This window comes from Meles meles, chromosome X (genome assembly GCF_922984935.1).
Source record: "Meles meles chromosome X, mMelMel3.1 paternal haplotype, whole genome shotgun sequence".
NCBI classification, from domain to species: Eukaryota; Metazoa; Chordata; class Mammalia; order Carnivora; family Mustelidae; genus Meles; species Meles meles.
In genome coordinates, this window is record NC_060087.1 from 45226135 (window position 1) to 45242064 (window position 15930).

General features: G+C 40.8%; 1 protein-coding gene across 1 annotated transcript; it reads right to left on the reverse strand.

Annotated features, from left to right (window-relative positions):
• Positions 1-5435: 5435 nt before the first annotated feature.
• Positions 5436-6239, reverse strand: CENPVL3 (centromere protein V like 3). Its single transcript, XM_045996014.1, has one exon. It carries the CDS (start codon positions 6219-6221, stop codon positions 5436-5438), a length of 786 nt encoding a protein of 261 aa, XP_045851970.1. The 5' UTR covers positions 6222-6239.
• Between the last annotated feature and the right edge of the window lie 9691 nt (positions 6240-15930).

The window sequence follows — 15930 nt, forward strand, 5'->3', positions numbered from 1 at the left end:
GAAAACAAAACAAAAGCAAAACACTAGTTAATTGTTTCCCCACTCCTTTTTACTCAAATGATGCATACATTTTTCTGAAAAAATTTTTTTTACCATTGGCAAGAAATAACTATATTTTAATTTATATACTTCCTAAATAAGTCTGAATTTTATCAAAATACAGTAGTAGCTCTTTTCAGTGCCTGGCACATAGTGGGTACTCTTAGTTTATACATTCATAGATATGTATTGAATATTTATACATCAGATTCTGTACTAAGCACTTGGGGCTCATAAGAATTGGATAGGATCCTTACCCTCAAAATACTTACAGAAAACAACAAGCAAATAGAATTTATAATTTGATAAAAAGGTCAGAATAAAAGTTTGTTCCTTATGTGCATCATTCTCTCTCTGACTTTCAAGACCTCGTATATATTATTTCCTTTCTCTGGGAAATTCTAGTTCTCTTTCCACCCGAACAACTTCTATTTATTTGTTATGTCTCATATGGAAATTCTCCTCCTCTGAAAGGCTATGGCTCGCACTCATCTGGATATGTATTATCAGAACATCTTGAATTCCCCCATCACCATGAGAATCTACTACAGTTTGCTGAAGTTTCTTGTTTTCTTGTCTGTCTTCTCCAACATGCTGTGAGCTCCACAAAGACTGAAACCACAAAGACTGAGCTCCACAAAGACTGAGACCAGGTATGAGACTGAGACCTACTTCAGGATTTGGCATACTGATGTAAGGGAATGCACTATGATAGCTGGAATTCTCAGTTCATAGAAAAAGGATAAAAAGCTGAAATAATGCATCCACATCAATTTCCTATTCATATGTCACCAATAAAGCTGATGAACAGACATAGCTGAAGACTTGAAATTTACTGATAGAGGTTCTTTTCTTAATATACTAACCAGTGCAAGTTTTTATTCAGTGAGAAAAAGGAAACTGGAAATAGTATCTGGGGGCAATGGTTTTACTAAAGATTTCCTACTTCATGAAAAGAGCCCCACAGAAAGAGACAGGTCTTCTTTTTCTGCTTGACACTGTTCTTCCTGGCTATAATTCCCAGAACACTTATTGTAGAGAAAAGCACCCCAACTACTGGACTTCTTTCCCAGAGACTCTGGGGAAGAAAGCATCACCCATGCCCTTTGAATTTCTCCGGTGTTAAACAGTAAAATCATCCAATAATGTGACATTACTTACAATGTCCACCGGAGGGTGATATGCCACTGCTGGTACTCCCCTTTTATAGCATGGCCTGTGAGGACTAAATTTAGTCACTTATAATCTATAATTTTAAGAATACATTATAAATAGAAGAAGCCCTTTTGAAGATGTGAAGACATAAAGGAAAAGATGAAAATGGCACCAATCCTGCCCCCTTTCCCCAGAACAGACCAGATTCCCAGGGGTCTTGTAATGCTTTGCCTCCAACCTGATCTGTGACTAACAGGGCACGGAGTTTGTGGATTCTCCTGGGATATAGCTGGTCTCCTTAGGCTCCTTTGTATCTCACCCTGGAGAGAGGACAAGATTAGGAAAGGAGTGTCATTATTGTAACCATTCTAGAGATGAGGACCCTGAAACTGAAGCCCAGAGAGGTTTAACTGGTTCAAGAGTAGGGGCTTTTTTTCTGCGCTCCCCCAGAACCCTGTTCTTGTCCTAGCCACACTCTGTTGTAAGCTCATGGTTATCTGTCTCTCTCATCCACCAGACAAAAATGTTAGGGTTCTAGGCACTGCATTTTGTTTATTGCTCTATCCTAGCATGAAGACCAGTGCTGGACAGCCCGTAGGGATAAAATGGGGGTAAAGCTGGAGAGAAAATAAGGTGGGGTAAGATGAAGTTTCATCTAGGGTGATTCTCCTTTTAACAGCTTGGATGGACGAAGACAGGAACATGTCTATGAGGACAGAGAGGAAAAAGTGGATATTTGTTGAAGACTCCATTAAAAGGGGACAACGCATTTATCATCCTGCAGAATTGTGGCTTACGACTCCTTTTTTACCCTATCACTGGACTGCTCTCTCACTTTAAGTGACTCAAAAAAGGGGCGCCTGGGTGGCTCATTGGGTTAAAGCCTCTGCCTTCGGCTCAGGTCATGATCCCGGGGTCCTGGGATCGAGCCCCGCATTGGGCTCTCTGCTACGCAGGGAGCCTGCTTCCTCCTCTCTCTCTGCCTAGTTGTGATTTCTCTCTGTCAAATAAATAAAATATTTTTTAAAAAATGGCACCTGAGAGAATGCACATGGAAGTGTCTTAATCCTAGAGCTGAATACAATTATGACCATTGGTTCTGTCCTGATCTAATAAGAGCAATAGCCACAGCAAATTCTTGGTGCGTATCAGTCACTGTGCTAGAAGACTCTATGTATGACTTCATTTAGTCCTTACAGTGAGGGAGAGTATGGGTTTTTACAGGTTTTATTAACCAGACAGCAGTAGGTAGAAGAGTTGGCATTTTAGCCCAGACCCACAAGCCAAGTCCTTGCACTTTCTTTGAAATCAGAGATGCCTAAAGCAGTTTTAAATACAGACCACTGTCAGTGTCCATGATGACTTTAATGGTGCATGGACAAACATTTACTATGTAGCTTTAAAGTGTATGATATTTTTTTATGCAACAGAACGAAAGCTAATGCATAAAGCAACATTAAGGCTTTCCTTGGAGGGAGGGGGAAAAACACTGACATCACACAACCTGTGTCAAAACTCCCAAGACGCTGTGTCAAAACTCTCCACCTCTGTTCTTTTCCCAATATTCCTCATTGGTTCTGAGCTGCTTATTGCTTCTCTTTCTCTCCAAATCTCTGTCCTCAGTATCTGGGAGATAATACCCTTTCTCAACAGTTTGTCCATCCTTGAGTTCTAGCATTGTCTCCCATAGCTTTTCACCACACAACTGTCCCCTACCTGCATTCCCACAAGTGGAAAGGCAGCCTAGGACCCATAAATGGCATGCAGGTTAACAATGCTCTCTGAAACCCTCTGAATATGAGTTTTTAACCAAATAAACTCATGAGTGATTTGCACATGGCACGGAGAAGCAGAAACATCAATATTCACTTTTCTAAAAAGATTTTATTTATTTATTTAAAAAATTTTTAAATATTTTATTTATTTATTTGACAGAGAGAGAGGTCACAAGTAGGCAGAGAGGCAGGCAGAGAGAGAGGGAAAAACAGGCTCCCCACTGAGCAGAAAGCCCGATGTGGGGCTCGATCCCAGGACCCTGAGATCATGACCTGAGCCGAAGGCAGAGGCTTAAACCACTGAGCCACCCAGGCACCCCATATTTATTTATTTGACAGAGAGAGAGATCACAAGTAGGCAGAGAGGCAGGCAGAGAGAGAGGGGGAAGCAGGCTCCCTGCTGAGCAGACAGCCCGATGTGGGGCTCGATCCCAGGACCCTGAGATCATGACCTGAGCCGAAGGCAGCGGCTTAACCCACTGAGCCAGCTAGGTGCCCCAATATTCTTTTTTTTTTTTTAAAGATTTTATTTGTTTATTTGACAGAGAGGAGAGATCACAAGTAGGCAGAGAGGCAGGCAGAGAGAGAGGAGGAAGCTGACTCTCCGCTGAGCAGAGAGCCCGATGTGGGGCTCGATCCCAGGACCCTGAGATCATGACCTGAGCCGAAGGCAGAGGCTTAACCCACTGAGCCACCCAGATGCCCCTCAATATTCACTTTTAAAGAAAAGTCACTCCGAAAAAGAAAACATACATACACACATTTATTGGTACAGAAATACTGACATGGTAGAAGCATGAAGGTGAGCATTTTATTTTTCTTTCTCTCTGGATCCCATCCATGCAATGGACCATGGAATGTCATATAGGTGTAATTCTAGCTGCAACTGGTTTTTTCCGACCACAAAGATGACTGAATCTCCTAGGGGTATATATGCATGTTCAAGTTCTCTCCCTCTCTCTCTCTCCCTTTTCTACCTCAACCCAACCTCTAAATGGTAAAGGGATGGGCCAAGCTATTCCAAATAACAAAGGAGGAACTTGAGGAGTAGAGGGTCGTATTAGGGAAATCAAGTCATAAATTCCCTTCCTCTAGGCTGGGGTGGGGAGGATGATGGAAAATGAGAGCTAACAATTGAAGGATGATAGCTTCTGTGTGATGGCTGCCATGTTATTTGCAATACATGGAAACACATACCTATTTAAGTCATTTATAAGTTATTATGTCAAGTTAATTCAATATATATGGTATGCACATCTAATGAAATATATGTACAGAAGAGAGACAAACAGCAAGAAAAAGAGATGGAAAGAGTTCCAGGCCCTTTTATCCAAGTGAGAGAACACTCAGAATATTTATTTCTACTTTACTCCTTCAAAATATTATTATAGTCAAAAGCTGGGGGGGAAGGCAAATATTCATGAGAAGAGATTGGTTAAACAAGTTACAGAAGATCCACATTTTTTAATTCTATGAAGCTATTAAATGATGGTTTTTATACATATCATTTGATACGAAAGGACACTCTCACCACCTACTGTTTGATAAAAATCTCAGATATAAAGAAATTACATATAAATTGATGCTGATCTATAATGTACAACATAGAAATACATAATTTTCTAGTTACTAAGTATTTACTTCTGAAACACTTTATATCTGAATACGTAACACATGTTCAAGATAGGAATTTCAAAACATCAAAGAGGGCATATATACAGCAGCACAGACATCGTTCTCATTCTTCTGCCTCCCCATCACCCTACCCACAGACAGTTTCTAAAACAAAACCAAGGTAAGTGGCAGCATCATGTGAAAACATAAGCACAATGGGTATGTCACACTAATGAGCCTTAAACATATTATATAAAAACACATTAAATAAACAACATGGCTGAAATCAATGCCTATCTCTAAGTATCGAAAACGCGAGTGCTGACCTAAATTACACACACGCACGCAGCTAATCAACAGGAAACGTCCTAAGAAATGTTCACCAAAGTGTTTGGATATAGGGAGTGGCCCTGCATACCAGATGCGACCATTAAAAACAATCTCGTTCACAATAGCACTGTAACGGTACAGTACATACGAATGATCCGAAAATGATCTATGAGAACTACAGGAAGAATAAAGAATACAAGGCAGGGTTACACAAGGCGACTTGGAAAAGTAGAGACACTACTTGCTTATTGGATTGGAAGATTATGGCTGTAGACAGACAAATGTGCGCTCAATTTTTTGACCATAAGCAAGTCCAAGTTCGTTGCAAAACACTGAAAGGGAAGGGGTGGAAGGCTGGAGAGACATCACGGGTCATCAGTCCAGAAACCGACCTCTTTCATACAGCAATCCCTTCACAAGCACTGAGGTGGGTCCCTCCGGGTGGGGGTGGGGGGTGGCGGGCATGTTTCGGGCGTGTTGCGGCCGCAGTCACCGCTCCTCTTCGGGAGGAGAGCTAGGGGCTCACTCGGGGGACGCGCTCTGGATGGCCTTGGGCTCCTTCATGGCCTCCTCCCCCCAGTCGCCACCATCGACCTCCTCGATGACCACACTGCGCACGGTGCCGGCGTCCAGGCAGTGCGGGGCGATGCCATACACGCCGGGGTCAGAGACAGAGGCGTGGAAACTCTGCACCCCGCACCTGCTGCAGAAGCTGTGCAGCGCCGGGTGCGCGTGGGATCGATAGGTGACGATGCTCTCGGCGCCCAGCAGGAGAGTGAAGCGCGAGGCCGGGACGAGGAAGTGTCGGTGCTGCTTCTTCCTGCACAGCCTGCAGCTGCAATCCACCACGCGCAGGTCTGCGGGGGCCCAGACCGCGAAGCGGACCGCGCCGCAGTGGCAGCCTCCGGTGTGATACACCAGGCCTGGGTACTCGAAGGTGTCCAGCAGGAACTTGGCGGCGCCCTCGCAGCTGAGGCCCCGCCGCTTCCTGAACGTCTCCCAGCGCTCCCGCTGCGCGCCCAGGTCCATCTCGCCGGAGGACACGGCGGGCGCCCGCGGCTTCGGGGATCGCAGCGGGCCTCTGGAGCCTGCCTCCCGGGCCCGCCGCCACCAGCGCTTCCGCCGCAACCTTGCGGGATCCCGCCTGGCCGCCGCTGACTTCCTTCCCGCCGCGTGGCTCCCCACGCGGACTTGGAAAGGGGGGCGCCGGGCGCCCATGACCGCGATGGCTGCGCAGGCGGTGGCAGGATCCCCGGGGCGCTTTCGCCCCCGCGACTGGGTGCTGGCGCAGTTCCTCACTCTGCCCATGGCGCCTGCAGCCTTCCAAGCGCGTGCCCACCGCCCCTGGTTTCCTAGTAAGTTACTGAGCAGCCTCATTGCGTCAGTCTGATTGGCCACTTGTTGAATGTGATGTAGAGACCCTTTCTTGGACCCTATCAAAACAGCCTTTACTGGCCTGAAATTCTGGCTAAGCCTATCAGCTGCCCCTTCCCTAAATACTATTTTCTATTGTTCATTCATCAGAAGCTTATCCTTAAAATATTAAAACACTAAAAATGCTGCAGACCTTTTATCTAGCTTGGATGCTGCAACAGACAGAACAGTTTAAAATAACCACTATTCATCTAGTGTAGAAGAGACAAACTGAAACATTCACAAAATATGTAGGGTGTAATTGTACTATAGTCGGGGCTAATAAAAACAACGACCCACAATATTATGTTACAACACATCAGCGGACCGAAGGAGAGAAACCGGATGTTAACTTCAATACAGGACAAAAGTTTACTTGTGTAAATTTGTCTGTTAAGAATAAGAGGTAAAAGAAGAAACGATGCACTAATTTGTCCATCTAAACTGAGAAAACATAACAGCTATGAGAATCATAAATATAAAGCTGAAACTTTAGAAATTGATGTGATCATTAGGCATGGCCAGAGGAGAGACCCCCACAAAACGAGCTTGGATCCTCCTTTTTGCTGTGTTATGAGTACCTGGGAAAACAATGAGGAGTCTTCCAAAAAGTGCTTCCTGAATTTTGTAGTGACATCTACACACACTGGGTGCAAGTAGAGATCCACACACATATTTAATAATTCTTAATATTTTGTCATATATATGCATGAGAATGTATATCCTTTTTGAAGAATATTTTTTTTAATTTTATTTATTTATTTGACAGAGAGAAATTACAAGAGAGGCAGGCAGAGAGAGAGGAAGGGAAGCAGGCCCTCCGTTGAGCAGAGCGCCAGATGTGGGACTCGATCCCAGGACCCTGAGACTATGACCTGAGCTGAAGGCAGCGGCTTAACCCACTGAGCCACCCAGGCGCCCTGAAGAATATTTTTTTAAAGATTTTGTTTATTAGAAAGAGAGAGAGAGCATGAAAGGGGCAAGGGGCAGAGGAAGAAGCTGGCTCCCTGATGAGCAGAGGGCCTGATGTGGGACTTGATCCTGGGACTCCAGGATCATGACCTGAGCGGAAGGCAGTTGCTTAACCAACTGAGCCACCCAGGTGTCCTTGAAGAATATTTTTAAGTAAGATACTTATCAATGCCACTTAATCTCTCAATATTTCAGCACTCATGTCCTAGGAATAGATATCTCAATATTTCAGCACTCATGTCCTAGGAATAGAGGCTATGACAATAAATGAAGGAAAATCTCAACTAAAGTGGATTGGGGATGTGAGGGGGGGGGCGAGTAAGGAAATTACAGGGAGAATTGTCAATTACACACCCCTGAGAGAAGACTCTGGACAGGAAATGATCATTATAGGTCTGTCTAAACAGGGAAATATGTACACTGCATCTCCTAGAAGAAAGCCACTACCCCTGCAACACAGCCAATGAGAAATGGTCATCACACCGAACTCTTTCTTTTCTCCAATGAACTTGTTCAAAAGAACATCTCCCAAAGTCCTCCTTCTTCCCCATAAAATAATGTTCCTCTCCTTTGTTTGTTGGATTTTCCTAGTGTTTTACCATAGCTTGCTTGTCCTGAATTGGAACTCTCTGCTATTCCCACATAAACCCAGTTTTGCTGGTAAAATTACTGGCAGCTTTATTTTTAAGGTGAACAATGCATAATTTCTTGTATAGCCACAGTATCCTTATCACATCTACAAATCAATATAATTTTCCAATTTCTTCTAACTCCCAGTATATATTTAAGTTTCCTAAATTGTTTCCTAAATGTGTTTTATAAAAAAGATTTCCCCCCGAAATAGGATCTAATTAAAATTCACACATTAACTTTGGTTATTTCTTTTTTAGTCTCTGTGATCGACGTCGTAGCAAATTTTTACTAGACACATCACTGGAGGCAAGGGAAACAAAAGCAAAAATGAACTATAGGGACTTCATCTAGTTAAAACCTTCTGCACAGTGCTGGAAACAATTAACAAAAATTAAAAACAACCTTCAGAATGGGAGAAGATATTTGCAAATGACATATCTCATTAAGGGTTAGTATCCAAGATATATAAAGAATATACCAAACTCAACACCCAAAAAACAAATAATCCAATTAATAAATGGGCAGAAGATAGGATACCTGGGTGGCTCAGTCCATGAAGTATCTGGCTCTTGATTTTGGCTGAGGTAGTGATCTCAGGATCTTGGGATTGAGCCCTGCAGAGACCCAGCTTGTTTTCCTCCCCCTCTGCCCCTCCTTCTGCTCATGCTCTCTTTCTTTCTCTCAAATAAATAAATAAATATTATAAAAAAGAAAATGGGTAGAAAATATGAATAGACATTTTCCCAAAGAAGATGTACAGGTGGCTAACAGACACATGAAAAATGCTCATCACTCTTGATCAGGAAAATACAAGTCAAAACTATACTGAGCTATTGCCTCACATCAGTCAGAATGGTTAAAATCAACAACAGCAGGAAACAACAGATATTGGCGAGGATGTGGAGAAAGGGGAACACTCTTACACTGTTGGTGGGAATGTAAGCTGGTATAGCCGTTCTGGAAAACAGTATGGAGGTTCCTCAAAAAGTTAAAAATAGAACTGCCCTACAACCCACCAGTTACACTACTAGGTATTTATCCAAAGGATACAAAAATACTCATTGGAAGGGATACATGCACCTCCAATATTTATAGTACCATTACCAGCAATAGCCAAATTATGGGAAGAGCCCAAATATCCATCAACTGATGAATGTATAAGGAAAATATGGTATGTATACACAATGGAATGTTACTCAACCATAAAAAAGAGTGAAATCTTATCATTTGCAACTCTGTGGAGGGATCTAGAGAGTACTATACTAAGCAAAATAAGTCAGTCAGAGAGGACAAATACCTATGATTTGACTCATATGTGGAATTTAAGAAACAAAACAGTTGAACATAGCGGGGAAAGAAAGAAAGGCAAACCAGAAAACAGTCTCTTAGCTACCTAGAAAACAAACTGAAGGTTACTGGAGGGAAGGTGGAGGGGGTTAAAGGGATAATGGGTATTAAGAAGGGCGCTTGTGATGAGCACTGGACATTCTATGTGAATGATGAATCACTAAGTTCTACTCCTGAAACTAATATTACACTGTATCTTAACTGCCTGGGATTTAAATAAAAATTTGAAGTTAAAAAAATAATAATCAAACAGGCCAGTCAATTGTTGATTTTGCCTGATTCTTTCCTTACAATAGACTTTAGATTGATCTTCTACCCAATATTTTTCCTCTACAGCTAAAAGTCAAATTTAAAGTCTTGATTAGAGTCAAGTTACACATTTTAGCAAGTATGTTGTTTTGGCAGATGTTGTATACTTCATATTGCATCACATCAGAGTTTCACGGTGTCAAGTCATTCCAGTGGTAATGATACTACTAAATGTTCTATCTTCATTAAGATAATGATTGCCAGATTTCTCCATTGTAGAGGTACAGTTTTCCTTTTGCAATAAGCAAGTAATTTGAGGGGTGTTATTTTGACACTTGTGAATATCTTGTTCCTCTCCAACATTTGCCTAATGGTTTAAGAATCCACTGATAACCTTTTACTGAACCAATTATTTCAATTGTTTGTTTTTTGATTACAAAGTGGTGACTTTTAAAATATTTTATTTATTTATCTGAAAGAGTTGGAGGGAGAGGAGCTGAGCTCTCCGCTGTGCAGGTAGCCTGACATGCGGCTTGATCCCAGTGCCATTTGTTGAAAAGGCTTTCCTTCCTCCACTGAATTATTCTTGTAACACTGTAAAAAACAAGATGAACATATTTGTGTGGTTCTATTTCTGGGCTGTCTATTCTGCTCCATTGATCTATGTGTCTATACCTGCATTAATTCCACATAGTCTTAAGTAGTGTAACTATATAGTAAGATGTCGTATCACATAAAGTCATTCCTGACATATTCTCTTTCAAGATTATTTAAGCTATTCCAGGGCCTGTGATTTTCCATATAAATTTTAGGATAGGCTTGTCTATGCCACAAAAATCCTGCTGGAATTTGGATATTAAATTGCATTAAATCTATAGATTAATTTGGAGAAAATTGACATCTTTACTATGTTGAATCTTCGTATCTCTGAATATAGTTTGCTTCTCCATTTATTTAATTCTTTGATTAATTTCATCAGTATACTTATGTATGTATATGTATGCATACAAATACTGTATATGTTTTAAGTGCATACCTAAGTGTCTTAGTCTGCTGGGGCTGCCATAACAAGCCACCATAGACTGTGTGGCTTAAAGAGGGGAAATTTATTTTCTCAGAGTTCTGAAGCATAGATATCTGAGATCAGGGTGACAGCATGGTTGGGTTCTAGTAAGAGCTCTCTTCAAGTGCTCACATGGCATTTCCTCAGTGCATGCATGAGGAGAGAGAAAGAGAGAGATCTTCCTCTTCTTTTAAGGCCACCAATGGTTGAATTAAGATTCTACCTTTATGACATTGTTTCACCTTAATTACTTCCTACAATCCTTACCTCCAGAAAAAATCACATTGGGGGTTAGGACTTCGACATATGAATTTTGGAAGGGGGGTGGTTTGCATAATTCATTAGCATTAAGTAACATATTTTCCTTAAAGTAATTGAAAATTGGAGCACCTGGATGGCTCTGTCAGTAGGCTCTTGGTTTCAGCTCAGGTTTTGATCTCAGAGTCATAAGTTCAGGCCCTGCTTTGGGCTCCATGCTGGGTGAGGATCCTACATTAAAAAAATTATAAGTAAGTAAGTAAATAAATAAATAAATAAAGTAATTGTAAATGGAATTGCATTTTTAAGTTGGTTTCCAAATCCATTCATAGTATATAGAAATGGGATATATTTTTTAAGTTTTTTTTTTAATTTATTCATGAGGGACACAGAGAGAGAGAGAGAGGCAGAGGAAGAAGCAGGCTCCCCAGGGAACCTGATGCAGGACTCAATGCCAGGACCCCAGAATCATGACCTGAGCCAAAGGCAGACGCTTAACCACTTGAGCCACCCAGAGGCCCCAAGAAATGAGATATATTTTAATGTGTTGATCTTCAAACCTGTGACATGGCTAAAGTCACACTAAGTACTAGGATTTTTCTTTTGCACTAAATACCAGGACTTTTTGGTAGACTCCTTGGAATTTTATATATAGATAATCATGTCATCTGTAAATAGAGGCAGTTTTATTTTTCCATGTACTTTTAAATTTTTTTTCTTTATCTTGTCTTATTGCACTGGTTAGAATTCCAGTATTATGTTGAGTAAAAGTGGTAAAGACATAAATCCTTGCCCTCTCCCCAGTCCTAGGGAGAAAGCATTCAGTTTTTCATTATTAAGTATTATGTTGGAAATAGGTTTTTGGTAGATGCTCTTTACCAACTCCAGGGAATCCTATTACTTGCTGAAAGTCTCTTTTGTTTGTTTGTTTTCAGTTTTTACATTTTAAAAATATATTTCACACTTGACATTATGTAAATTTTAGGTGTTCAAAATGTTGACTTGATACATTTATATAATATAATGTGATTGCCATTGTAGCAATAGTAAGCACCTTTATCATGCCCATAATTATCATTCCTTTTCTCATGGTGAGAATAATTTAGATTTAGTCTCTTAGCAAGTTTGATAACTATAATATAATATTGTTGTCTATATTCACTATACTTTGTTTTTGATCTCCAGGACTTATTTATATATTAGTTGTATGTACCCTTAAACAACATCTCTCCTATTCTCCCAGACCCTGCCCCTGGTTATCACCGTTTTCTCTCTGTTTTTATAAGTTTGGCCCTTTTAGAGTTCACATATAAGTGATATCATACAGCACTTGTCTTTCTGTGCCTGATTTATCTCACTTATCATAATGACTTCAGGGTCCATCCATGCTGTAGCAAATGGCAGGAGTTCCTTCTTTCTCATGGCTGATATATATATATATATATATATATATATATATATATATATATATATTCCACTCATCAATTGATGGGCATTTAGGTTGTTTTAATATCTTGGCTATTGTGGGTGAATAATACTACAGAAAACATAGGAGTGCATATATCTCTTTGATATCCTCTTTTCATTTATTTGGGGGATATACCCAGAAATGGAATTGCTAAATGATGTGGTAGTTCTATTTTTTAATTTTTTTAAATAGTCTTTTTTTTATTGGACAGAGAGAGAGAGAGATCACAAGTAGGCAGAGAGATAGACAAAGAGAGTGGGGGAAGCAGACTTCCCGCTGAGCAGAGAGCCTGATATGGGGCTCGATCCCAGGACCCTGAGATCATAACCTGAGCCGAAGGCAGAGGCTTAACCCACTGAGCCACCCAGGTGCCACTCTATTTTTTAATTTTATTAAGAACCTCTAGTGAGCAGAACTTTAAGCAATACACCTGTTTGTCATTTTGTTTGGAAGTAGAAATGGTCACTTCATGGGCTATAGTCAAAAGTTTGGCTGGATGGTCAGAGGTTTAGAAGGAACATGGAAAATTGTTGACAAGGAAATCTGGGGAAGGCCCATGTGAATAAACATTTCTGAATGGGTGAAAATGCAGAAATATTTGTGTCTCACCCTCTTGAGGGTGACCTCAGAAAATAATAACTTTAGTAATCAAATGGATAGAATGACACATTTTGTGGATACCAGTCAGCTTCTTTCACCAGCCACCCCGTCATCTCTGTCATTCTTCACTGGATTGATGAACCAAGTGGCCATTGTGTCATGGATAGAGGTTATGCCTTGGCTTAGCAACATGGACTTCTACTCACCAAGGATGACCTGGCTAGAGCCACTTCTGAGTGCCCAATTTTACGCAGCAGAGATCAATACTGCACCCCCAATATGGGACCATTCCCCAGAGTGACCAATCAGTTACCTGGTGGCAGGTCAATTATGTTGGTCCCCTTCCATCATGGGGGGAGCAGCATTTTGTCCTTATGAGAATATATACTTACTCTGGATACTGATTTGTGGTCCCTGCTATGCTCCTCCCAAAACTATCATCTGTGGACTTAAAGAATTTCTTATCCACTCCCATGATATACCACATAACAATGTAATTATTCACTTCATAGAAAATGAAGTGGGTCCATGCACTTGGAATTTATTGGTCTTATCATGCTTCCTACCATGCCGAAGAAGCTGTCTTTGAATGGTGGAATGACCTTTTAAAGATTCAATTACAGCTCTAGGTAGGTGGCAAAACACTGCATCGCTGGAACAAGTTTCTCCAGAAGGCTGGATATACTCTGAATCAGTGTCCAGTATATGACACTGGTTCTCCCATAGCCAGAATTTATGGATTCAGTAATAAAGAGAAAGAAATGGGAGTAGCAACACTATTACCCTTAGTGACCCACTAGCAAAATGTTTCCTTCCTGTTCTGATAATCATATGGTCCACTTGCCTACAGACCTTAGTTATAAGGGGGAGGGATGCTTTCACCAGGAGATACACAACAATAATTCAATTGAACTGGAATTTAAGTCTGCCACCTGACCAGTGTGAACTTCTCAATTCTCTGAATCAGTGGGTAAAGAAAGGAGTTACTGTGCTGGCTGGGGTGATTGATACTGACTACTAAAAGGAAATTGATCTGCTATGCCACAGTACAGATAAGGAAAGGTATGTCTGGGATACAGGACATATCTTAGTATTACTATGCCCTGCGGTTAAGGTCAATGGAAAATTATAACAACCCAGTCCAGGTAAGACTACTAATGAACCATACCCTTCAGGAATGAAAGTATGGGTCACCCCACCAGATAAAAAATCACGACCAGCTGAAGTGCTTGCTGAAGGCAAATGAAATATGGAATGGGTAGAAGAAGGACATTACAAATACCAACTCTGACTATATAACCAGTTACAGAAAGGAGAAGTACAATTGTCATGTGGGTTTCCTCCTTGTTTTGTTATGAACATGTTTGTGCATGTGTATTTAAAATACTTTGTTCACTTTTCTGTTTCAGTAATGTTCTTTCTGTTCATTAGATTGAGTAAATTTAATTTTAAAAATTGAGTAAATCTTATTGATCTCTCCACAAGCTCACTGATGATATTTTCTGTCAACTCTACTCTACTATTGAGCCCATCCAGTGAATTTGTTGCACCATTATTATGTTATTCAGTTGCATAATTTTTTATTTGATTCTTTTATACAACTTGTATTTCTTTGCTGAGTTTTTGTTTCTTTTATTTTATTTTAAATAAATTTATAATTACTTTTTAAAAATTAATCAATTAACTTATTTTTTTCAGCATAACAGTATTTATTGTTTTTGCACAACACCCAGTGCTCCATGCAATATGTGCCCTCCCTATTACCCACCACCTGGTTCCCCCAACCTCCCACCCCCTGCCCCTTCAAAACCCTCAAGTTCTTTTTCAGAGTCCATAATCTCTCATGGTTCACCTCCCCTTCCAATTTCCCTCAACTCCCTTCTTCTCTCCATCTCCCAATGTCCTCCATGTCATTTGTTATGCTCCACAAATAAGTGAAACCATATGATACTTGACTCTCTCTGCTTGACTTATTTCACTCAGCATAATCTCTTCCAGTCCCATCCATGTTGCTACAAAAGTTGGGTATTCATCCTTTCCGATGGAGGCACAATACTCCATCGTGTATATGGACCACATCTTCCTTATCCATTCATCCGTTGAAGGGCATCTTGGTTCTTTCCACAGTTTGGCGACCGTGGCCATTGCTGCTATAAACACTGGGGTACAGATGGCCCTTCTTTTCACTACATCTGTATCTTTGGGGTAAATACCCAGCAGTGCAATTGCAGGCTCATAGGGAAGCTCTATTCTTAATTTCTTCAGGAATCTCCACACTGTTCTCCAAAGTGGCTGCACCAACTTGCATTCCCACCAACAGTGTAAGAGGGTTCCCTTTTTCCCACATCCTCTCCAACACACGTTGTTTCCTGTCTTGCTAATTTTGGACATTCTAACTGGTGTCAGGTGGTATCTCAATGTAGTTTTAATTTGAATCTCCCTGATGGCTAGTGATGATGAACATTTTTTCATGTGTCTGATAGCCATTTGTATGTCTTCGTTGGAGAAGTGTCTGTTCATATCTTCTGCCCATTTTTTGATATGATTATCTGTTTTGTGTGTGTTGAGTTTGAGGAGTTCTTTATAGATCCTGGATATCAACCTTTTGTCTGTACTGTCATTTGCAAATATCTTCTCCCTTTCCGTGGGTTGCCTTTTTGTTTTGTTGACTGTTTCCTTTGCTGTGCAGAAGCTTTTGATCTTGATGAAGTCCCAAAAGTTCATTTTTGCTTTTGTTTCCTTGGCCTTTGGAGACATATCTTGAAAGAAGTTGCTGTGGCTGATATCGAAGAGGTTACTGCCTATGTTCTCCTCTAGGATTCTGATAGATTCCTGTCTCACGTTGAGGTCTTTTATCCATTTCGAGTTTATCTTGGTGAACGGTGTAAGAGAATGATCGAGTTTCATTCTTCTACATATCGCTGTCCAGTTTTCCCAGCACCATTTATTGAAGAGACTGTCTTTTTTCCATTGCATATTTTTTCCTGTTTTGTCGAAGATTATTTGACCATAGA